The sequence below is a fragment of the Camelus bactrianus genome, chromosome 6 (genome assembly GCF_048773025.1).
Source record: "Camelus bactrianus isolate YW-2024 breed Bactrian camel chromosome 6, ASM4877302v1, whole genome shotgun sequence".
In the NCBI taxonomy this organism is placed as follows: Eukaryota; Metazoa; Chordata; class Mammalia; order Artiodactyla; family Camelidae; genus Camelus; species Camelus bactrianus.
Genome location: NC_133544.1, coordinates 27,177,247 through 27,202,990, shown reverse-complemented (window position 1 = coordinate 27,202,990; position 25,744 = coordinate 27,177,247). Strand labels below are relative to the sequence as shown.

At 41.2% G+C, this 25,744-nt stretch overlaps 1 protein-coding gene across 8 annotated transcripts in view; it reads left to right on the top strand.

Annotated features, from left to right (window-relative positions):
- Nucleotides 1-25,744, top strand: part of SIPA1L1 (signal induced proliferation associated 1 like 1) — a 340,274-nt gene that overhangs the window by 211,756 nt on the left and 102,774 nt on the right. For all 8 annotated transcript variants that reach the window (XM_074365310.1, XM_074365312.1, XM_074365314.1 and 5 more), the window contains 2 exons: nucleotides 14,927-15,057; nucleotides 20,152-20,340. In XM_074365310.1, coding sequence (XP_074221411.1) covers nucleotides 14,927-15,057; nucleotides 20,152-20,340 — 320 coding nt within the window. The remainder of the gene's footprint in view (nucleotides 1-14,926; nucleotides 15,058-20,151; nucleotides 20,341-25,744) is intronic.

Sequence of the window (25,744 nt, the reverse complement as noted above, 5' to 3'; positions counted from 1 at the left end):
CTTTACCTGGTCTGCAGCTCAGCTGAGAATATTTTCCCCCTCCTGAAAAGAAGGAAAACTAGTGCTTATGCACCTGGTTGTTCTTATGACTTTAAACTACCAGGTTGGATTTTTTCCTACTGTTCACCTTCCTCCTCCTACACCCGCACCTTCTCCCATCCCACCCCACCACATACGTGTGTTTGCACGCATGCGCACACACATACACACCAGGTTCAGCAGTGTGCTGGAACCCAGAATTATCAGTGTGAGGACACAAACAAGTTGGATTTAAGTTGCTGTTGTAATATCCAGTTTTCTTTATTTACCTCTCACCCTCTTACAGTCAGCTGGCTTTAATGTTGCTTTAGGACATACACCCTGAAGTTCATTTGTACTTGAAGTGACAGCTTTAGTACTCTGATATATTCTCCAGTTTTGTTATCAGGAGCTATTCATCAAATCCAGTTGTTAAATGAGCCTCATTACATACCTATTCTACGTTTTAGTGGGTTAGTGTATGGTACGTATGCAACATCAGGGAACACCATGCAGCTAACAGCTAAACTTATTTGTAAAAACCTATGCTTGTTTTGTTTGTTTGTTTTTTAATTCTTCTCTAAGTGTAGCAACATTAAGCTTGAGGAAAGTCCTATGGGATGCCATATAACTCAGAGTTCTTATTCTGTGCTTTAGTTTTAAATGGAAGTACTGGAGATTGAACCCAGGACCTCATGCATGCTAAGCAGGCGCTCTACCACTGAGCTACACCCACCTCCACCCCTTCCCCTGTGTTAGTTTTTGGACAGTCGTATTTCAGCTAAATGATAAACTCCAGAGTCAGCAAGTCTGGTCTCCTGAACCATGTTATGCTCTTTGCTCTCAAACTTAATAGTTTACTTCTGCCAAAACTAATAGGGAAAGATTTTATATACGTCTAATACTGTATTGTTTTAATGCCCTTGTCTTTTATTTTTTATTGAAAGCACATAAACTGTATTTAGTTTGTTTGAAGGTAGCGCTCCAGTGACTTAACCCTTTCAGGGAAATTTGGGGCACTAAGTAATTTCTTGAGAAACTAACCTAGGAATTTTTTTTTGTTATTAGAAATTTTATTTATTTTTTTTTACATTTTTTATTTATAATCATTTTACAATGTTGTGTCAAATTCCAGTGTAGAGCACAATTTTTCAGTTATACATGAACATACATATATTCATTGTCACATTTTTTTTCTCTGCACGTATACAGTATACTCTTGTTTATACAGTGTAATCTTGTTTATCTATTCTACACTTTGATCCTAGGAATGTTTTGCTGCTGTCTCTATCTGCTCAGGGCTTTCAGTAACAAGAAGGCCATTATGGTGGGAAGATTTGCATTTTTGCTCTTTTGAAAACAGGCATCCTGTCTTTTCTTGGCCATGATCTTCTGAGTCCCATCACTGGTTGTCTGAACTCTGGTCTGTGAGGCATTCAGGATTTCATATTAACTGAGCCATCTCGGTGCAGAGGTTCGTGAAAGTTGATTAAAAGGGCTCATGCCTCAACCGCTCCTCTCTGTTTTGTTTTTAAAATCAAGCTAGACCTCCAGAAGGCCACATTTGCTCAGACACTTGACTTTATTCAAGATCACCTTGTAAAGATCCTATCATATAAAAACAGAACTCACTTTTGCAGTAAAACTGGTGATGAACACTGTCTATTTGTCATTCTTCAGCCTTTTAGAGAGTTCCATGTGAGAAATTTATTTGAGAATTTGATGCCAGGAATTGTTTTCTGGTAGCTGCCAAATGCCTGCTTTCTGATGATAGGTGTGTTTGATTTGCTAGCTTGTTTTATTTATTTATTTTTTTAGTGTAACTCCTGCTTTTCCTCAACTCCCAGAAGCAAATTTGATGCTCGACTATACAACTTGCATGAATAACTCATTTGTTTCCATGTTTGTCTTTTATTTTCCCATTTCATTAGCATGATTTACATATTTCCTTTATAACTAAGGAACCTCAAAAATTATTTTTGGAAAAGGTAATTTGTATACATTCATAGCCAAATAAAATACCCCTATTCCCAGGCTTCCTCTTCAGTTCTAGGGCTATTTCTCATCAGCCAGAACTCAATTCCACCAGCTTTTAGGCTGGCAACTAGAAACCTGGGACACAAGCTTTGACCTCTTTATTTTTCTCCCTAAGCAAGCCTCCCTCATCATTGCCCTCCTGCTGTAAATGCCACCGTTATTATCAGCACTTGGATCTGAAACACCGAAGCCTCTTTAAGGCCTTTCTCTTTATTGATCTCAACCTACAGTCAGTTGGGAGGCCCCCGAGTCTGCCTTCAAATCGCTTCTGACTTTTTATTCTCTGTGTCCCAGTCTCAGGTCTGTACTTTCGGGCCCTTATGGCCTCTTGCCCCAGTTCTAGCAATAAGTGTCTTAGTCTCTCCATCTCTAGTCCGCCCTACTCAAATCTAACCTTTTCTTTGCCAAATACAATCTAATCACACATTTTACATCTTACACGCTTGCATTTATGATTTAATCATGCAACAAACGTGTCGCGTCAGTTGAGTTCCCTGAGAGGCAGGTATTGAGACAGGTTAGGCGTGCAGGTGCTTTGTTAGGGACTCGGGGGGTAACACCTGTGACAGAAGAGCTGGGAGGAAGCAGACTTGAGCAGGGAAGGCCTTTAGCCCATGGTGCACGTCTGACACCATGAAAGTAAAAGGGAGAGGCTGCAAAAGTGGGAGGGGGACCCTCACCCGCGGTTCACATCCAAGGAAGACTCAGCCAGCACCGTGGGGGGAAAATGAGCCTTAGATCCCTTGCTGGGCTGTAACGGCTGGCCCTGTCACCCCGGGCCTGCTCAGTCCCTGGATGAGGGCTGCCCAGGAAGAGTGTGGCTGGACTGGAAAACTGTGGACAATCAGAAGACCCTCCAGCCAGAGACTTTGAGCTAATTGCATTTCCTGTGGCTGAATGGGTTGTAAGGCCTTCCCGGAAGGGAAATCTTCATTATTGCACCTCTGTGGCTGCTGCGTGTGCAGGAGTGCCTGCATCACGCTGGGCATGGTTTTGGGCACATGGACTGGGAAATAAAATGGGGCACCCTCTCGGAGCTTACATGCTGGCAGAGGGAACCAGACAATAAACAAATCAAACAAAAGTACATATGCATGCCTACTAGGAAAATCAATGGTGCGGAGTTGGAGAGAGAAATCCCAGTCCTGCTCCCAGTAATTCCGTGTGTAATTGTCTGTTTTTTCTTACAGAGAAATTTATTATCCAATTTACTGGTTTTTTTCTTTTTTCATTGTTCTATTTTGAAATAATTACAGATTCACATTAAGTTTAAAAAGAAGCACAGAAAGGTCCTGTGTACTCTTCACCCAGTTCCCTGCTCCCCGCCCCAATGGTAACATCTTAATAACGGTGGTGAAACCAGGAAATTGACGTTGGTACAATCCACAAGCCTTACTCAGATTTTGCCAGATTTATATGCACTTGTGTGTGTGTCTGTATCCAATTTACTATTAATGAGTGCCCTTCATGTTTTTTTAAGTAGTTTTAAAAATTAACAACTGCACCCTCATACATTTATTTATTCATTTAATAAATAATATTTATTAAGCATTTGCTCTCTGCCAGCTGCTGTGCTCAGAGGGGAACAAAAGCAGATCCAACTGTCTTCATGGAATTTGCTCTCTGCCATTAGTGCTGTTAAGACGCTGATAAGAAGCTGCTGAACATCCATTTTTTCCCTGATTCTTAAAAAATATTTCACAAAGTCTTTTAGCATTTCTTTGTGTCCTCTATCTGGACCTCCACTTCGGTGGATGATGGAACCTCTGGTTTTAGCCTCCATTTTTTACCTTTTGTGGTTTCAGTTTCTTTTTATTTTTGTTTCGTGTCAGTTTTATCTTCTGGGTGAGGGATTGGTATGTAGCTGTCTCTGTTTTATTGCCTCTGTGTTTTATCACTTTATGTTATTTCAGCAATTGTGGCTTTGTTCCCCAGGAGCTCATTGTTTTTGTTTTCCTATAATTGTTTTTCATAAGAGCTCATCCTTACTCTGTAGCCCCACATTTCTCCACTGATATTAATTAAAACTTTTTTTTTCTGAGTTCTTTTCCTTGAATGATGTGTCTCCTGAGTTGTATTTTCTGTTTGTCTTGTTTTTTCTCTTTCACGCTGTTGGTTTTCCTCAGTTGTCCAGTGATCTTTGCCACATGTATGAACAAAGGCCTAGGAGGACTGGTGGGGGTGGCTGGCTTCCCCTGCAGGGCTGTGGGTCTCTTTCCCCTGCTGGCTTCACCTTACGTGGGGGCACTGAAGGCTAGCACTGAGAGAGAAGTGAGACAGGGAGGTGGTGTCCCTGCAGAGAGGGCGGCGGACCTGGTGCCAGATAGAACCCTCACAGGTGTCAGAGTTGGGGGGGGGGTTACCGTGCTCCCCGCCTGCATGGAGCTGCCTTCCCTCCCGTCTGAGTGCCTGCATCCAATTGTGGTGTTCTCCCTGCCCCTCTTACCCACCCCTCCCCTGGCAAGCTCCTGCCTCTCCTGGGCTTGTGATGCCTGAGTAACCCCTCCTTCCCGAAGGTACAGGTGCTCTCCCACCACAGTTCCAAGTCCCCTGTGCCCCAGTTTCTGCCCAGCACTTTCTGTGATGCACTGGCTGATAGTCTAAGCACTCCCTGAAGGCAAGGACTGCTGATGAGGCAGGCTCAGTGGGTGTTTCACAGTTGTGTGACTGTTTGGTGCTGATGTAAAGCATAAAATTTATTGAGTTGAGGAGCCAGTGTATCTTGTATTTATAGCATCAGGTACAGGCAGGGAGGGCCCTCTGTATAAGTGACCTTGTCTTATACTCCAGACACTGAATACTATGGTGTAGTTCCTTTTCCTCTTTTTCCAGGAAATGAGACCACAGACAAGTCTGTAGTGGTTTGTGGACATTAACCAAGACCATTAATTGATCCCCGAAGGCCCCAGACACCATTATGGAGACTGATTTTTCCTTTTGTAAACCTTATTAGACACAAATGATGGATGCTAAAATCAATGGATGACAGTTTGAAGAGAAACAGGAGGAGAAGCAGGATTTGTATAATCTCAAAGTATCTCCCTGAAGATACTTGTAAACCACAAAGAGAAATAGAGTAACTTTATAGTGAAGAAACCTGACACATGCCACCTTCATGGAATGAATCTAGGGTCCCTCTTATGAACCCATGAAATGATGCCCTGAGGTTACATCGTTTTTGTGGTTCTCTTGCCCAAAACGTATAACCTTAGTCCAATCATGTGCAACCACCAGACAAACCCAAAGTGAGAGATAAGTGCTGTTCAAAGGTGTCCAGGTCACAAAAGACAAGAATTGTAACAGGAACTGTAACAGACTGCAGGGGACTAAGGAGAGATAGTAACAATTAAATGCTACTTGGAGTAGTGAATTGGGATTTCAGAACAAGAAAGAGCATAGTGGAAAAACTAGTGAAGTTTGAGTAAGATTTTTAATAGATGTTAAAAATTCCTGATTGTGATTAATGATTGTTCTGTGTGTAGGTAGTTACAGAAAATGTTGACATTGGAGGAGCCTAGGTTAGGGATAAATGGGAACTCCTTTTGTACTATATTTGCAACTTTCCTGTGAGTCTAAAAGCAGTCAAGATAAGACTTAAAAAAACAAAATACCTGGACTTCGGGTCCAGCCAATAACAGCAGCTAACAGACGAACCATCTACACGGAAATGGGAATATTACTCATTACGCAGCTTTCTGTGTCCACGTGCATCCAAGCGAACGCCCTGCTTACTGATTCCATATTCCAGAGAATTTCTGTACTCTTTGTTTTGCAGCCTCAAGGACATCAGGGCCCATTAGATACGTGATTTCAGAACAAATTGATAACATACAATAAAACCTGTCGCTCATTTTCCAAATGCACACCTTGTTATTAACTTCAGACACCAGTGAGCCACTGAAACTAGGTGTTCAAAACATATTTGCTTTATTGTATCAATTCATTTTTCCCTCTTAGCATGGAGCCCCCACCTCTGAACAGGGGAGGCCGTGCCTCTGAACTTCAGGGCAGCAAGAGGGGAGATCTTCCCAGCTGCATTCGAGTCAGGTAGAAACATTAAGTGATGCAGAAGCTCAGCAAAAGCAGCCTGAACAACTCATGCGGACAGTTGGTCAACAAGGAGGTGAGGGGCTATGCAGAGTTTTTGAGACACGTGTATGATCCCAGCCCACGAGCCGCAGTGACTTCTGCCTTGTCTGCATTTCTGGCTGTCTCCGAGGGACTTCCTTCCAAATCTTTCAAAAGCGTTTTACAAAAACATCTTGCTGCACTATCTCTGCAAAAGGTGTTCTATTAAATATAAAGAAATTGAATTAGAGACAGGTGTTTCATTGTAATTTCTTTCATTTGGATGTTACTTTTTTTTTTCCTGAGATAGCATTTGAATTGGTATTAACACTGAAAGTAGAGTTACATTAATATGCAGCCTTTTAAAATGTTCTTTATATTTACTGAGCATTTGCAAACCAAATAGATTTTTTATACTTTAAAAAAAATCTTCCTATTATAAAAGTTATATAAATTAATCCTGGTTGTTGATTACTAGTGATCTTACTTGTCTCATCTTTTTTAATACATGTATATTCATTTTTTAAGTAAGATAATGCTCATTAAATACAGTTTTATATATTTTTTCATAGTGCCATAATTAGCTATGCCATCATTTATTTAAAGTTTCCAGCTGTTGTAAATTAAGGATTTCCAGTTTCTTATTATAAATAATTTTTACATCAGAACTTCCTAAGGTTCCCCTCCCCCCACCCCATTGACCCCTTTGGCAGTTTAGTGATTAAAGTTTAGATATTAAAATACTATCTTGCAAGAGAGTTTAAAATTTTGTGATTTAGTCATCTAGATGCTTCTTTCTTATTGCAGTAAGTCTAGCATCCGTCTGATAACTACCATAATTTCTAAGTCGTGCTGAGCATAACTGATATGTTGATGTATCTGTAGCAACTGCACTGTGATATGAAAATATCTATGATTTCTGTTGGTGTCAAAGTCACATGTGCAGCTCATATTTATTGTAGTTCGTTGCCTCCATTTATAGTGGTTGGAAATGCTACATTTCATTTAAAAGTTAGAGAAAATAAAGGGCTAAATTTTTTGTTCAAGTCCCTAGACCCCCCAATTTCTATCTATAGACAAGTTTAAAAACCCCTGGCCTTACATAAATGATCTTGTTATGTAACTTTCCCCCTGCATGTCCAATTGTCTACATAAAGTAGAGCCTTGTAAATGAAATGGTGTGAACTTTACAGGAGCCTTGATTTTTGTTTCCAGATTGCTCTTAAGAAAGCTTTGAACAGAAAGGTCCAACTGGTATTTTAAGACTGTATAGCTTCACATTTTCTTGCCTTCTTTGAATGTTCACTGTTTTTATTTTTTGAACATTTAGTGTAGGCCAAAGACATTTTCATTTCTTTAATCACTAGTGAGATTATACTGTATAATCATTGGCTATTTGTCTTAGGTAACGGCCAATTAAAAATCTCCCATTTTGATTTTGATATTCTTTGTTTTCCCTTTGTTTCAAGTAGAGTTTTCTTTGTACTTTTTTCTTTAGTCATTTGGGTGCAATTTGTGAATGTCAGCCTTACTTCGTATTAAAGTCTACTTTTTATTGGCAGGTTGGGGGGCTACTGGGGGCTGCTTAGCAACGTAGAGTTTTAAGCCTCACAACCTCATGTAATTTTGGCAAATAGACCACCCTACTTTTTAAGAGTTACCTATGGAAAGAGTTGGAACTTCAGAGTACTGTGTACTTTGTAAATGCGGGCAATTAGCCTTATGCAACAATAATTATAAGCTTAGTGGTGTGCTTTGGGACAGAATTCTGGCCTGTGGCCAGTCCTGTGTAAGTGTCCCCATCTATTACTCTGACCTGCTTTTGATTATGATGCAAAATCCTGGGCTGTTTAGTTCTCATGGAACCTCCGCCCTTATAATTAGAACAAGCCCTTTGGGGACCAGAGACAGAACCTCTGAGTAGGGCACTTCTCGGAAAGAGCCGTTCTTTAAAGGGTTGGACCCTCATTACCTGCACTTTGGCAAACCTATGTTTTCGTTTTTAAAGCAGAATATGCTGTTGCTGCTGCTTTTTTCTTTTTTTTTTTCCTTTTTGCTGAATTCTGCCTTTTAGATCTGTCCTCTCTTTCTAACCTAGTTTCTAGTCATATTTAGATATAATGAGTTGCACGAAAACAAAACAGCTGAACAAATTGAACTCAATAGGCAGAGATAAGCAGCTTTATAGAATCATGTGCTGTGGTGAGTGGTTTTCCTAGTTCCATCCAGATTCTTCTGTCTGATGAAAATACTGACGGTCAGAGTTCACAGTGCTGACCACTCTGACGGTGGCACACGCGTAGCCCACCAAGTAGACTCTTTTAAGAAGAAAATAGTTTAAAATATGGAAAATGGTGAAAAATAATTTTAGTTCCAGCCAGTAAAGCTGAATTGTCATTGTTCCATCCTTTGACCTGCTGATCTGTGAGGCCCACATCTGTCTGCCTGGTCATGGTAGCTTTAGTACCCCCATCATACGTGATTTAAGATGCCTTTTCTAGAAGAAATGGAAGAGTGTTTACTCCTCTTTCTACATGGTCAATTAGGGTGATTAAGATTAGCATGCGAACATTTTGTCACTTTACCACTTATAATAATATGCTGTAATGCTTTCTAAAACGGTTGGCGGGTACCAATTCACAGTGCCACCAGCAGTGTAGGATATATTCTAGCCCTACCAAGGACAATTTTTCACTTCAGAAATGTTGCTAATTTTGTGAGGCCTGAGATAGTAGCTAAGTTTTACTTGCTTTCCGTTTCTTTGATCTGTGTTTATCAGTCTGTTTTCCCTTTTTGCATTTCTAAATGGACGATTCTACAGAGAGATTTTGAGCCATGAATGATAACTTTACAAATTATTTATAAAAAAGAAAACATGTATTTTGGTCACAATTATATACAGCCCAGATTATGCTGGCCTCTAGGGAAATGTACAACTGAAATATTAATGTGAAGCCTGCAAATCTCATGAAAACCAAGACAAGCAATCCAAAAATGGCTGGTTGAAGCCCTGTACCTCTTGTGATTTTATTTTCCTTTTCTTCTTTACAATTAAAATGCCAGGATTTTACTTTATTTTATTTATTTATTTTTTTGCTTTGTGTATACATACTTACCTGCATCTCATAACTGCGTGAGATGACTGTACTTGATCTAATTACTTGGAGCTTTGAACTCCTCACTATGTCCCTTCTCTAAGAATGTGAACATTTTTCTTGTTACTGGGACAGTGTCAACCAAAAACAGGGATATTCGTGTGGAATGTTCTAGAGACAGCGGAACTACTAACCTGAACTGCTTGTAAAACTCAGGAACCGGAACTAATAAGAAAACTTCAGGCTAAAAAATTTGTTTCGCTGTTAAAGGTTAAAAATGCAGGTGGAGGGACTCTACCACAAATGGATAAAACATGAGTATTTCTCCCTATAAACACCGTGAAACCTGGGCCACATAGCACACCAAGGAATCTAGCTTGTGTGTGAACTGGCTAGTTAATCCCTTTTGGCATCAGATTTTATTTAGCTGTTTTTTATTTGTGATACAATTTTAGAAGATAACGTTGTATATAATGGCTACGAAAACGAGCTTGGGAATCAGTACTTAAAGCAATGTTTGAATCCTGGTATCGCTGTTGACTAGTTGTGGCTGGGAGGTGGCTTACTCTCTAAATCATAGTTGCCACATCTGTGGAAAAGAAGGCAGTGCCTGCCTTTTCGTGGTTGATGTGAACATCAGATAGAGTGCTTGGCCGAGCGCCTCACTTCGCTGCATTATATCATTCTAATGGCGTGATCGCAGTACTGGTTCTTGGCATTCCAGTTTGCTGGCATGAGAATATCATTATTTTGGGTGGTGTAATACCTCTGTTTCAGTTCATCCATCAGCAGATTTGTCCACACTTCTTGAGTCTCCCAACTCCTCTTTTCCTTCCCCTTTCCTTCCTCCAACTTTCATCATCAAAGGTGTCCTGGGCTTTCTTTAACACTTATTATCTGCATCTCCCCCATCCTCATACCCCTCCTCCCCCTTCTGCTCCTCCACCTCCCAAAAGACAAAGCTGATTGTGGGTCTGGCTGAAAGTGCTCTCTGCAGCTGACGGATAGCACCACTAGCAAAGGGCGGAGGTAGATGGCCAGGAGCATGAAATAAAATGTGCTGCAGCCTGGAGCCTGTGTTCCCCAGAGGAAGGCGCTGCGGTCCAGTGAAACTGAAGGGCAGGCAGAGGCAAGAGTGGCCAGAAGGAGCAGACTCAGGATGCCCCTAAAAGGCTGATATTTTAATTAAAAAAAAAATAAGTCTTTTGTCTTGAGATCAAAGTTTAAGGACTCAAAAATTCAATTTAAGGTAACTTGCTGAACCAAACTCTTCTATCAGAGAGTTACACGCTGCATTCAGATTCTGGAATGAATAGAGTTGTGTTCATGTAGAAAGGATTTTTTTCCTCCTATACTTCTGTAATCCTGAGGAACAGGAAAAAGAAAAAAGGATGGTGGATGGAAAAACAAGGCTTCTATTGTAAGAATAATTCCTACTCAAGTTGAAAGACTTTTTGAACAAGCAGAGTCTGATCATGACAGTAATGAATTTGACACAGGAAACCAGACCAGAATCTCCATCTATGCTGATGAAACTGAAGTAAATGAAGGCCAAATGGAAATGCTTTCCCAGAACTAATGGCTAGAGTTCTTTTTCAGTAAAAAAAATAGATTGCTATTTCTGTGCAAACACACATAGAAGTTTTTCAAAGATCTTCCCACAGTTATCAAACCAGAGATGGGTTTATTTGAAGACAGAGTCTGAAGAAAGTGTTAGAAGTTAGTTTATAATTATCTCATCAGCATTCCCCCAGCTCAGAAACGGACTTCTTCAGCAGCTGGGAAAAACTGCATAAAAATGTAGCCAAAGGTTGATGACACACCAAAATGTTTAAATGCTCTTTAATTTTTTTTAATTAACCATCTTTATTTCTGTGTAGCATTTAGTTTCTTTTTGAAATTATGATGTAGTATTTTATGTGTCAATTTATAATAAAATGATCGTGTTTAATGTTTGTATTTTTATAAATTTACATTTTTCTGTTGTAACATTTTTAAAATTTTTGTAGTTGAAATATATGAAATATTCAGTTTCCCTAGTGTGTATTTTTATGAAGGCTTAACATTTTTAAATAAAGCGTTAGCATTAATAGTCAAAGTACACACGTTCGTTTTGTTCCAATATTCAATCACTCTTTTGGAGGGTGTCTAAATACTGTCTTAGATGAGACCTAAAGGATGAGAAGACTTAGTCAAATAAAGAGGAGTTGTGGGAAGAATGCTCTAGGTTGTATTTCAGGTGAGAAGGGGCATAGTGACTTGAGAAGTTTGATACGGTTGGTTCTCACAGTTCAGAAGGACGATGGAAAAGTCCAGATTGAAACTGGAGTGACAGGCTGGTGACAGGCTGTGAGGGCCTTTGGGAAGCCACGAGAAGTATCCAGAGGAGGGTTTTACACCTCATAGTGGTGGGCAGGTTTGCATTTTAAAAGGATCATCTGGCTGCTATGTAAAGGAATTGGTAAAAGCCAGTCAGTTAGAAGATTCGCAGACATCCAGGCAAATGATGATGTAAGTCAATGCCAGTGGAATGGAGAAGTCGGTGCATTTGAGAGCTCTTTAGGATCTAGAATTCACAGAGCGTGACAGTGGGTCTGGAGTGAGCAACTAGAGGAATGCGGTAGCCGTTGCTGAAATTGGGGTTGCAGGAAGGGCTGTATAGGTTTGTGGGGAAGATGATGGATTCACTTTTGCAGATGCCGTGGAACCAAGCGAATAGGGTCCCATTAGGTCGATGTAATGATCTGGGGCTTAGAGAGGCCTGGAGCAGGCACGTAGACTTCTGAGAGTCATCACCATTGAGATGGCAGTGGACGTTCTGAGAGTGGATGGAATATTCGAGATGGGAAGAGGAGGGGAAAGTGAGCCAGCAGAGCCAAAGTGGTGGAAGGGAAATCAGGAGAGGGTGGTGTCAGAGGAGCCAGGAAGAGTGTTTCTAGAAAAAAACCGAAATGAGCAGCTGTGCCCGTTACGGAGAGTTTGAGCGAGGTAAGGACCAGAAGTTCTAATTGTTTTAACTGTAAGGCTGTCATTGGTGGCTTTGCAATAGTAACAGATTATAGTCATCCTAAAGTGAAGAATTAGGCATCTCTTTCAAGAAGTTTCCAATGGAAGAAAAGAAAAAGGAGATAACCTGAAGGTTGATAAGGAGTTGAGGGTAAGTGCTGTGCTTAAAGAAGAAGACTTGAGGATGGTTAAATTGGAACGAGCAGGGAGGGAGGGAGAAGCTGAAGATGAAGGAAGGGTGATGAGGCATCAGAGTCCCTGGGGAGGTGGAATGAGTGGAGGCCAGAATTTAGGGGGAGATTGGGTTTAGATTGTAAAGGGAAGGAAGCAAAAGCCTGGATCCAGGTAAGTGTGTGTGTGTGTGTGTGTGTGTGTGATGGTGGAAAACAAAGACAGTTACTTCTGAAGTGGCTCTTTGTTTTGTGACATGGACAGCGTTATCTGCTGAGATGGAGGAGAAGGTCAGTGGAGGGGGTTTGAAAGGAGAACAGAGACCCTTTAAAGTATCTGCTCCAGAGAAGGGGAGCACGAGATGAGTAAGGACGGCTTGAGGATGAGTCGAGGTTGTTGGTGATAATTGATAGCCCCCTGTTCTTGGTGAATTTCTCCAGCAGCGGAGAACAGCGATCTCCCCTGCCCTTCCTGAGGTCCATGGGGATGTGTTTGAGGAGTTTCTATAGAGCTGGGTTTCAGTGGAGTCTGTGAAGTGCAGGGAACAGGATATAACGAATGTGACACTCATCTTTGACACATCAACTGGTGTTCTGGGCTGTAGGATTAAAATATTCTCTGAAGTTAACGGCAGTGTGTTAAGCTCTTGGCTCCTTCAGTAAATGGCCCCAGACAGCTGTCTGATTTCTCTTTAAGTTCCTGTCTGCTTTTTTATACTATTTCTGTCTCCTCCCTTTCTGTTTTCTTCCTTGTTGTCAGTTGTCCTATCCCATTGCTTTCTGCATGCAAGTCTCTGTCAGCCCTACACTCTGGACTTTGTCAACATCTGGAATTATCACACCTCTGAAATCAAGCTGTGGGCTTGAAGACCAGACAGCCACGCTTATTAACATTATGTGCAAAGTAAGAGTAAATGTGCTTCGAGGGTGCACATGAGTGTGTGTACGTGAGTTTTCTGACATTTATTGGGTTGTTTCTCAGCTGTCCATACATGGGATGTTTGTTGTCTGTATTCCCATTGTGGTTTTCCTGAACTTCCATGGATTATGATAATATTCTTAGAGCACCCAGGATATTTAAAATTCTATTTTTTATAACTGTGCTTTAGTCCTTGCAAAGTATTTTCAGATATATTACACCTAAATTTTAAAATGACATGATTAGACCGCTTATGCTGTTATTTCTTGTTATTCTCATGGATTTTCAAATACATATTTTGTATGGGAATAATACGTATTTTCAAATATCTCTGCATGTTGTATGGGAATAATCTACCATGTTGCAGTGTGGTCATTTAACCACGTCACGTGTAAATGAAATAGGACACTGTAAAGTAAGTATTTTTGGAGGTTTGAAAAATAAGTTATCTACTCTAGCTTTTCCTGTATTTCTGTTTTATGGACTTCCCCATCTGTGAGCATCTCATGTGTGTACCAACCAGTTAAATTTTTTTTTAAAGAAGTACATACTTAGGTGTACAGTCAATATCACTTTTTAAATTTTCTGAAAATTAATTTAACTTTGATTCTGATCTACCTTGTTAAGAGGAAGATAAATTCAACCCCAGTCATTTGGACATGTTCCCCCAGTCCCTAAGGTTGTGCTAATAAGGTTTGGGGTCTGGAGCAATGCCACACATTGAATAGAGGCCGCTAAATCATCATCAGTCACCTGGCCACAGTGGTTGCCTGTGAGAGGCCCGTTATCCCAGCCTTCACATCTCTCCAGGGTCAGTGGCTCTGTGGGATGGTTTTTGTACTTGCCACATGGGGACCACTGGTGAGGCCCAGAGCCCTAGGTCTGGGCTTCTGCCCCACCCGGGGCACTCTGAAGCTCTTTCCTTCGAGCTCAGACTCCGTCTTCCTTGGGCTCCATGGGAACAGAGAGCTCCTCAGTGACCCACCAACCTTGCTCCTCTCTCCGGTCCAGGGAAAGCTGTTTTAATCGGCGGACAGCAGGGGGAACCACCCCTCTGTCCTCAAATTCTATTCCCAGTAGGCTTAGGGGTTTTGTGGTGGTGGTGGTTTTTAGAAAAGCTAAGATCGGGGGAGGGTATAACTCAAGTGGTAGAGCTCATGTGTAGCATGCACGAGGTCCTGGGTTCAATCCCCGTTATCTCCTCCAAATAGAAATAAATGAACCTAATTACCTCCCACTCATAAAACAAAAATAAACAATAACAGAAGAAAAAAGAAAAACTAAGATGTCCTGACACAAAGTAGCCTATTTAAACAAAAAAATATAGGGAGAAAACACTAATATCTGTTTAAAAAAATAGTAGAGTAGTAAGTTACAGAGGAGTAAAGAAAACTCAACAGGCCACCTCTGTTCAGTCTTACTTCCTCTGAGACTAAACCTGCGTAGCTATGTCTGTATTTTTATAATACACTGAAGAACATTAATCTTGGTTAAATGTGTTTACATTTTATTGATATAGAGTAATTTCTGACTGATCTAAACATCAAGCAGAATATAACATTTTTAGGCATTACATAAATGTTCTAATTTTGTTTTGTCTTATTTTACCGAAGAACACTGGAACTATTTTGGGGCCGATGAGAATCTTGGTCCAGTGGCTGTGAGCATTCGAAGGGAAAAACCGGAAGAAACAAAAGAAAATGGAGCTCCATACAACTACCGAATAATTTTTAGAACCAGTGAGGTAAGTTGCAAATGAGAAAGACTTGAGGGTTAATTGAAGTGAGAAAAAAAATAGAGGAGAAACAGTAGCGAAGCAATTAAATTTAATAGCACACGGTTACAAATGTCTTTATAATAAACAAAGACCCCTTTCATTCATTCTGGTGGTGATGGGGGTGGACTTAATGGTTTGATCTGGATCCTTTCTTTCCATGTAGCTCTGGAGAGATGCTGTAAATGAATGGGAGTTTTGATTCACAGAAAGATGTGTCCATTAAGCATGACCCAGGGAAACTGGAGATCTCAGAATCCCAAATTGGATATTGCATTTCCTGCTTGGGCAGCCGGAAGGCATCGAGCCAGCACGAGGAGCCAGAGAGGATCACCTAAGACTTAACTCACTTTTCCAAACTATTGTTTAGGATGTTCCTTGACCCAGGAAAAAAGAAGGGGACCCTCTTCTTCTTGCATTTTCACTGTACTGTCTTAGAGCTATTCTCTGAGGCCTGAAGTGCAGACTATTTGAACCAGAGTCTCTCTCATTGTGGGTAAAACAGGTTCTTGGAGCTCTTTAGGAATCCTAAGTACATGTAATATGTGAGTTTTTATTTTCAGATGAAATTCAGGTCAAAGAAAAAAGAAAAGGAAAACAGTCAACAAAGCTTTTTTTTTTTTAATTCATGAACAAGTTTGGGACTATAAGGTTTTTGTTTCCCTTTATCTTCTTTCTAAACATATATGTCGCTGTGCCAGCAATCAAGTCACTGCCTTTTCGAGCCAAGTCATGTTAGGATTGTTGTTACGTGTTAATGCCAAATCCCCCCTTGAGGTATCTAGAAAATAATGGTTTTGAATCTAGTTTATATAGGGCATTTGGCTTCATTTCCCCCATTGAATACAAGGCAGGTTGCAGGGGTTGGCTTCACTTAGTCATTGTTCCTCAGCTTGAACTCTGGGGAAATTAAAAATAGGATATTTGAAGGCATGACTTTAATATCAAATGTGTTGTGTATAGAAGCCAGAGAGAAATGAACACACACACTCCAGTGTCCTTTTTCTCCACGCCAGAGCTCAATGGCTCCGTGAAGCCGGGTAGATTCTTTTGTTGCACAGGAAAAGCACGGAGAACACACTGTGCATTTGAACGTGGATGTAGGTAGTTGCTCCTTTCTGGCTTTCCATGTCCTACTGGATTTCTGCGAGCCTCCGTTACCTTACTCCCACCTGTTTTTGCCCTTCCTGTCCTTATCTTTTTTCCCCTCCCAAGGCCCCTCTGATTTAGGTCCTTGTCATATTTTCCCTTTTCCGTGGTTTTTATCCATTGTAGTTTCTCTTCTTGCCATCGTCCTATTATCCTTCGTGAAGAGGGTTGAAGTCCTCTAAATCGGCACTTTCTCGGATCCTGTCTCTGGTCTCCAGGACTGTCCCTTCCAGCTTGCTTGGCCGGCGCGCTGCATCCGGTCCCAGCCTCTCTCCCCTGCATAACACCTGTCCTGACGAGCGCTGTCCCTCTGCTGTGTTTGGTGACCCACATTTGCCCTTCCCACCTCTGTGCTCTCGCCTCCCTCAGCCTCTGATGCTCTGCCTGCACCTCCCACCACTTCTCTGGTCTAGCCCTTCAGCCCTTTTTCTGCCAACCTGGGTATTTGACGGTCTCTTGGGTCAGTTTCCTTAGCCTCTGATGGAAACATCCAAGTCAGCTGCTGTTCATGGTTCAGAAAAGCATTACCACTTGTTTTCACGTTCAGATTGATGTTTAACTGATGACAACTCTGTCCTTAACAGTTGTTTGGGCCAGAGACCTTGAAGTCATGCTCCACTCCTCCCTTCTGCTTCTCTCCTGCCTCCCACATCTGGCCTGTCAGCAACACTGGTTGACTTGGTCTTCCAGATGTGTCCAGAATTCAGCCACTCCTCGCAGCCCACTCTGCCAGGGCCAAGCCACCCTTATCTTTCCCTGAGAACTGTTCTTGCTGCTTCTGCCCTTCAGCCCTGCATCCTTTCAGCCCAGCAGGGATCCTTTAGAACTACAGTCCAGATCCTGCCATTCCTCAGTTCCGAATCTTTTCATGGTTTCCCATCTTCTAAGTAAGTAAAAGCCATTCTCCTTGCTAGCCTAGGAGACTCTCCACCTCATCTCCCGTAACTCTCCCTCCCTTAGTCTTTCCCAGCCTCCCTGGCTGCCTTCCCTCTGGGGAACCTTGGGGCACCCCCACCTCAGGGCTCAGGGCTCGGACAGTCCCTCTGCTTCTGTACCCGGTGCTCTCCGCGGGCAACCTCGTGGCCACAGTGCTCTCTTTTCCTTCTGACTTTTACTCCTAAATCACAGGGGCCTTCCTTAGCCACTGGGTCTAAAATGTCTACTCCCCCATATCCCATTTCATATCCAATCCCAGGCTTTGTTCTCTTTCATGAGCACTTAACCACTGCCTCACGTATTGCCCTTACGTATTTTGTGCCTTTTGTGTCTCCCCCCGGAATGTGAGCTCAGGGAGGATGAGGACTTCCATCTGAGTTGGTCCTTAACTACGTGCCTGATGCCTAAAATAGTGCTCTCCCACCTTTGTTCCTTCCTTCCTCTAATGTTTGTTTTATTAATTGCCACTAACTTTTGTGTATTTTTTTTCTTTCCAATAAAACTAATCCTTAAGTGTGGTTTAACTTTAATATCTTTATGAGACTTTTTGTAGAAATAAAATGACAGAAGTCCTTTAATGGAAATACCTCTCAATGTTGGTCCTGGTCCAGAGCTCCTGCACTTTGTAGGACGGATGCTTCACTCTTTTCCACTGAAGGCAGTGCACTGAATATATATAACTAAGACTTAATTCTCAGGCCTTTGTAGGGACTTTTCATGCTGTTAATTTCTCCTGTTAATAAATCCATCGAGAAGAAATAAAACAGTCACCTCAGTGACACTCCAGTAGCTTCAGTAAATGGCATCAAGATTATAGAAATACAAGCAGATCTTTCGCTTCAGCAGAGATCATCATTGTGCAACCTAAACAAAGAAAAAGGGACCTTACATGTATTTGTAAACATGTTTGTTTATGAACAAAACCTGGCCTGTGGGTGCAGCATAAGTGCACAGGGAGTTAGGTGGACTCTTCTCTTGTTTCTGGAACTCATTAACAAAAATATCCATAATCCTAGTGATTCAGGTATAAAAATGAGTCATTCTTTGTCTCATCTGCTCCGGCCTCCTTGAGGTGGGCTGCTGTCTGTCCGTGGTGCAGGATTAGCCATGATGAGCATTGCTGGTCTGGGTGTCTCAGATAAAAACACCTCTAGTCTGCAGTCCTCTGTCCCCTGGTACGTGTCACCCCTGCAGCCCCCTGTCCCCCTGCGTGAGTCACCCCCACGGCCTCCTGTCCCCCGGCAAGCGTTACCTTGTGGGAGGAGGAGTGTGAGAGTTGTTCTGCCGTTTCCTGTGATTTAAAAAACAAAACAAAAACTGTTTCTCTCAAATTAGATATTAAGTCACAGGAAAATGATGTTTTGTACACAAGCAGTACTTGAAAACAAATTGTAAGTGAAGGGAATAGAGTGCAAAGACCCCAAGCCCCGTTTTCTTGACCCGAGAGTCACAGGCGGGTAACCTTGGCTCTTCCTCCCCCATCTCTCTTCTCCGTCAGTTGGCACGTGTTACAGATTTTACTTCCCTGATGATTCTTCCTTTGGCTTCCATTTTCCCTGCTAACCCTGTATCACGCCCTCTTTGCCCGTTGCCTGAAGACTGTTAGAGCTTCCTCCTCACTATATCCTTCCTCTGCCTGCAGTTTCTTGCGCAGTTCACCCTGTTTGCCAACTGACTTTCCTTCCATCATTGTCCCCATGCAGACAAGCTCTGAGATGGCCAGCTGAGGCCGATGAGGGGCCCGCCCCTAGGGGTACACGTGACCCACCCTTTCCCACCCCCTCACAGCTTCTCCACCCCTCTGCTCCCTCGTGCTCTCTTAGAATCAGCTAAGGAATACTTATATATATAGAATTCCCCATAGGAAACATCCAGTCTCTTTCCTGCTCACATCCTGCTCTGTCTCATCTCCATACCTTTGCTCTCTGACATTGTCTTTTTGTAGAATTTGTCCTAGACTTCAAGGCCCCTTTCTAGTGCCTCTCATTCCACGAGGGCCTTTCCTTATGCCCTGAGCCCCTGCAATCCACTCTCTGCCTTTGGACTCTTCCTAGAACCTGACCTTGTGAAACTTCTCTTAGTTAATATATCCTCCTAAATCATGTATTTCTTACTTCTCACCCTCTTAGACACCACACCCAGCCCTCGAGGTTTACTCCCATCACGGTACAAAGCCACATCACCTACACGCTTCATGGAACTTCATTCAACTTAATGGGTTTTTTCCTCAAGTCCTCTTGCAGAGTTTAAATTATACTAACAACTTAGCCATGTGCAGAATTTTGAAAATGAAGACGACTTGAGGCTTCGTGTCTGGTTCACTTTGCTTCCACAAGTCATCATTACTTAAGGAAATTTCTTTGCTTATGTTTGTATTTCATAATAATAGAGGGTATCTCAAGAAAAAAAGGAAAATGCAAAGTAACTTTAAATGCTGTTGACTGTGCTGCTGCTGCACTGACTGTAATCATTGTCCTGTTGCAGGCATTCGGGGATATGAGTTTAAGCTCATATATAAGTTTAAGCTTGTCGCAGGACATTACAGAACATAATCTACTCCCACCCTTACCTTTTATAAGTCAAAAAGGCGTAACATCTAAATTCTAAGCAATTAGTCTTCAGATGATCTCTGGGCTATTCCCTTAATTTCCTGGTTAGTGTGTTAGCGGCATTGTGTAGCCATATGGAGACCTTGATCTTACTGAGCCCCTTAAGGAAATAGGTACTATATTTGGCATTTAAGGAAATGTCCTCAGAAGGCTGCATTATGAGTCCCTTTGGACTCGCCTGGGTCTTCTTGAAAGGGCTGGCCTCGTTTCTCATCTATAAAGAATCTTACGTCACTTCCCTCATCCTTCCTCCCTCACTGGCTTAACCAATGAAGTGGCATTCTCAGCCCCCTAAGGGGGACCTCAGTCGGACCTTTCAGTGCCTTTGATGTCTTTGCTCATCTCACCGGAATGTGGGTCTCTCTTCCAGCTCATGACCCTGAGAGGCTCAGTGCTGGAGGATGCCATTCCCTCAACGGCCAAGCACTCGACAGCCCGGGGGCTGCCCCTGAAGGAAGTGCTGGAGCACGTGATTCCCGAGCTCAACGTCCAGTGCCTGCGGTTGGCCTTCAACACTCCCAAAGTCACGGAGCAGCTCATGAAACTGGATGAACAGGGGGTGAGTCTGGCTTCCAGAATACGGACCTGGATATTTCTATACTGTTTATTGTGAAAGAGCTTCTCTTTGCAATTACTTATTTTCTTTTTGAACTCTGAACTCCGAACATCTCTCCTGATGAAATTCTCTATGTCAGAGTTAATTAATACAGTACTTAAACAATGTCCAGCTCTTTTGGTAATCTCCCCTAAATGCAGTGAATTTTTTCAAGTACACCAGGAGTAAGTAATAGCAATATAACGGTAGTAATAATAGCTAACACTAGTGAACATATTCACCAGGCTCTGTTTTAAGTACCTTAACATGTCCCAATTCACGTCCCAGCCCCAGGAGAGTGGGACCATTATCATCCCCATTTTAGAGACAAATCTGAGGCACAGAGAGCTGAAGTAGTGAGTCTTAAGTGCACACAGTAAGTTCAAAGCCTGCACCACACCAATCTTAAAAGCTTTAATTTTTTGTCCATTAGTACCACCAAAGGTGTTATTTTAGCCAAGATTTCTTAATACAAAATACAGAATTTTAAAAATTTGGGTCCCAGTGCTGACCATTTTCTCACCCCCATGCTCCCTGTGCCCTAACATGGGGCTGTTGGTCAGGACGCAAATGAGGGAGAGGAAAATCCATATCGAGGCAGCGGAGGAGCAGAGAATGCAACGCTGTGATCTGGAAAATCCACCACCCGGACAGTGTATCCACATTCCTCTTGGAGTCATTTGAGCACATGGGCTAGTTTTGTCAGATGTCGTATTCATACGCTCTTACTTTAACTCTTCCCTTGACCATTTCAGCCATATTGCATCCTAGCACTGAGTAATTAGCTTTACCATGCATTTTTAGAAAGTTCTCCCAAAAGTAAAATTGGCCTCATTATTGAATGCCATTCTGTGAACAAATCTTGATGGTATTTTCTTAACTAAGCAAATATTTGAATTTTATTAAAATGAATGGGAGTTCAAAAAAATCAGTTTCAAGGTATATTCTTTCTTTTAATTCAGCCAATAGGAACATATTAGGAACCAGTAGTTGGGCGTAACTATTCTAATCATTGCTCTTTTTGTCCATTCATTTCACGTGTGGTTAAGCACAGCTAATGTTATTCCGTACATAAATTTCAAGCAGGCTGTGAATATCCATGTTTATAACATGTAAATGTGAGCACTTTGAATGCTTCAGAAGACTACTGATACATAAACGTAACTATTTGGGGCACTGATTTCTGTTAAATATTTTCAGCATTTATTCTAACAAAGGAAGAGTAGAAAGATGATGATTAGCTTCAGCTTTACAGATGCAGTCTTTTCAGTTACTATGGTTTTCGAAGAGAACAACATTTGGACATTGATAATGTAATCATACTCTGAATATTCTTAATCCAGCATTAGAACAGATTATTTTGTGTAAAGGAGGTATTTATTTTCCTTGCCCCTTTGTTTGATCCACATTAAATTTTAAAATGGGTGCTCCAGTTACAGACATTTTATGGGATCTCTGGCACATCCCATATCCTCTTCTAGTGGCTATAAAACATTGGACCACAGATGGGGCCGCTCTGTGATAAGCACTTTATAGTCCTATCAATACAGAAAAATAAGAAAGCTATAATGAGTTTAACTTAAAGGTACATTTATTTAATTCACAAAACTGCCCATTATTCTGAAATGATGGGGTTCTGATTCTTGGGGAATATTAAAATATCCTTTCCTTCATAAATTATTGATGATAATATATTTCAGTTCTTTTCTTTATGCCTTCTCGGCAAAATGAAAATTTTGGTACTCTAGGTGAGTCTCCCCAATTTTATGTTGGAAATTTAACCAGGCAGTAGAATCTAGACGTTTAAAACCTGCTATTCTGCATGAACAGCTCTGTATCTCCGCAAAAGGACACCACCACTTGGCCCCTCTTTTCTATCTTCATAACATTCAAAGCCAGGATTATTCTGATAAAAAACAGACACTGCACGTACTTAGGTGTTTAGTCTGGGGAGTCATTTTTGGGGTAGGAAATTTTATTAACGCCTTGGAATCCTTTTGAGAAACTTATTCTGGTGCCTTTACAAGTACAGATTTTCAAAAAGAAATGCTCATAAGTGCAGTAGATTATGCATTTGAATCATTGCAGAGCATTTTTGGTTTTCTTCTGCATCATTTTTTGAAATTTCCTGCTTTGTACATCCTTATATTTAAAGAGATCCGTAATATGAATACCAAGAAACTGGACTGACTAAAAGGACATCTCCATCTCCCTTTAAATTTTGTAAATGATTCCTTTAAAATCTTTTCTACTTTAAACAGCTTACACAGTTACGCTTGGAAAAAGAAAACACTATTTGCTTGCTGTATTGTGGCATTTTGCCTTTCAGATCTTTGGTGCTCTTTTTTATCCTTTTCATTTTACCACTTTTAAAAGCTGGAATGAACAGAAGAACAAATTTAAGTTATATCCATATAATATAAAAGATAACATTTCACAGAAATATAAAAATTTATTTTTCATTTGACTCATCTCTGATGGGTATATAGAAACTGAAATAGGCATTTTAATTCCAAAGTTTTAGATAATGATTATATACTTTGTGGCTTATCCAGACTTCCCCATTCTCCTTGCTGATTCTTTCCTGGGCCTTTCACTATTGATTGATGTCCATTTCCATTATCATCTAAAAGGCAGTAAGAAGATGAAATAACCTACCAATGATTTCACAGTGTCAAGAATTTAGAACAGTTTGTGACCCAGCAAATTTGGATCAACTCTGGATTTAGTTTATCCATCGTGGTCCTAGATCTTCACTTTTCAGACAATTGAAAGCATCTCTTAGGATGAAAACACATTAGATAAATGTATATGGTTACTTATTACACTGTTCTAAGCTCTTTACCAGCACCATCTGATTTAATCCTCATGGCTCCCCTGAGCAGCAGGTTCTAGGTATTGGCCTGTTTTACAACTGAGAGGACTGAGGCTTTCCAAAGTTCTCAGTGCCGTTTTCCCTCAGACATTCTGACCACTGGATACACATTTGCACAATGCTATCTTTTATTTTTAAGATGTGCGCATTTTCATATATTTTTGCTTATCTCGAATTATCTTGATCCTCAAAACTCCACTGTGAAACAGGAATTTCATCATCTATTCAAGCCAACTTTTTAATAATATGGCTAATTCCATTACTTTTCAATTTACTGTATCAGAACATCAGTCATTCAAAACAACCTTTATCTCATCTGCTCTGTGCAAGGGAAATGAAAGGCCATTATGCCAGGGCTGTTTCAAGGAATTCACATGTGTAACACACTTAGTGCCATGCCAGGCGCGTGGTGAACACTGAAGAAATATTAGCTGAGGTTGGTAATGATAAAATAATAACTCATCAGTGGCCCTTTACATGCATTATCTCATTTAATCTTTATAAGCATCCTGTGAGAAAGCTGCTGTGAAATGTGGCATAATACATTATGCTTACTTTCATAAGTAAGCAGGACTGTTTCAAATCCAATAAACGTTACTGAGTAACCACTCTGCAGATTATTAAATACTGTAGAGAATAAATAGGCTGGTGAGACATAGTCCTTACCTGTGCAGGAGACAAGTTCATAAATTACTGTCATGAAAGGTTAGTTTAACATAATGAGTTCAATATGAGACCTGCAAACAGAGCAGTGGAGGTACAAGCCATTGGGGCCCAGTCATGGTTGGTTAGATGGACCGAGATGAAATGGACCTGTCATCAGGCCAGAGAATAAGCAGTATGGTGGTCTGGGCTCAGAACAGTAAGAACAAAGTACAGCAGGGGAAAAGCACGGAATGTGGTTATAGGACAGCAGTCCGTCCCGCTGGGCAGGCAGGAGGGTGAGGCAGTAATAAAAATAGACTTTTTTTTTTCAATTGAGCAGTGACTAAGCCAGGAACTGTGTGAAGCAATTTACATGAATTATTTTAATTAATCCTTAGAATCCTTTGACGTAGATGCTATTATTGCTCTTGCTTTGCCGTCAAGAGCACGGAGGCACAAAAAGGCTGAAGGACCCCCAGAGCACAGTTATATCCAGGCATTCAGACTCCAGAGCCCACATTCTCACCCAGGACACCGTCCCCTCTGCCCCTCCCCTTGAGGGGGAAAAGAAGCTGGAAAGTTGACTCCTGAGTTTTACCGCTGCAGGCTTCAGTGCCCAATATTAAGTATAACATGTTAAACCCAAATCAGCCTCGAATAGAGCCTAAAAATATTTAAAGTCCAAGTGCCAGTTTGCAGTAGAGAAAATTGGAAGACCTGTTTTCATTAGGAAATGTCAAGTTTCATGTACCTAGTAGTGATTTCACCTAAATGAGTGTCTCTGCTGTTTTTCTAGATACTTAATTAAAAATATAAAGACATGAAAATACATATTGGGTTCTGTATTCTTTAATATGTTACCCTTGAAGTTATTGAGGTTAAAGGAGAAAAGTAGTCATAACTAATTAGGTCTGCAAGATATATCTCAAGAATAGATGTAAGGAAAGAAGCAGTGTTTATTTGGTAATGAATGGCACTGTTCCTTTGATTAAGGGCACAAATGAAATTCTCTGCTGAAGGAGTCTGTTCATTGCCCTGGTGCATTATTTTATTGAGGATAAGTGGTTTTGATCAGCCACTTTCTTCTTTGATTCAGGCAGCTGGATTTAAAGAATGAACCCCAGGGAAGACATGTTTTCCAAAATCCATTTTGTGTGAATGAAGACTTGGCAGAACAATCACCATTCCTGAAATTTCAGTCTTCTTGTTGCTTATACTATCAGCTAACGCATGTTTTAAAGTTCATCTGGCCACCAGACTGATTCCCTGTGTACATTATCAGCAAGAAATGCACACGACAGTCATCAGGTCAGGGAAAGAAGGCCATGGCCTTGGTCACTTGGTCTTGTGTGTTCGCAGGTAATGATTTCACCGGCTCTCCGTGCCCTTTTGCCAGGGTGAGGCTGGGTGGAGTGCTGGCTGGAGTCCTTTCTGGTGATGAGATTTATGATGAGCATGACTGGCAGCAGTAGCATTTGGGAGACATTTCGCTGCAGTAGGACTGCAGTTTGCATTGATGGAGCTCAGCATGGCTAAGACTTGCAGTGAGGATTGATTCTTTGGTTCATAAGCCAAAAAAAAAACAAACAAAAAAAACAGAGGAACTGATTGCAGATATTTCAGTCTTCTTGACTTTAAATTGTGGATTGTGCTTTAAACTCAGCTTTAAAATAAAAAGTTTTCTTTTCCTGCAGGACTTAAGTAGCTAGTATCTTCAGACAGTTCAAAGTGTCTCCATTGAGGGATTCCGTTTGCACTCTGTTCCCACCCCTCACCTCTCTCCTCCCCTGTAGTTATCACTTTTATTAGTTTCTTGTGTGTTCCTATGTTTCTTGCGTAGGTAGTCTT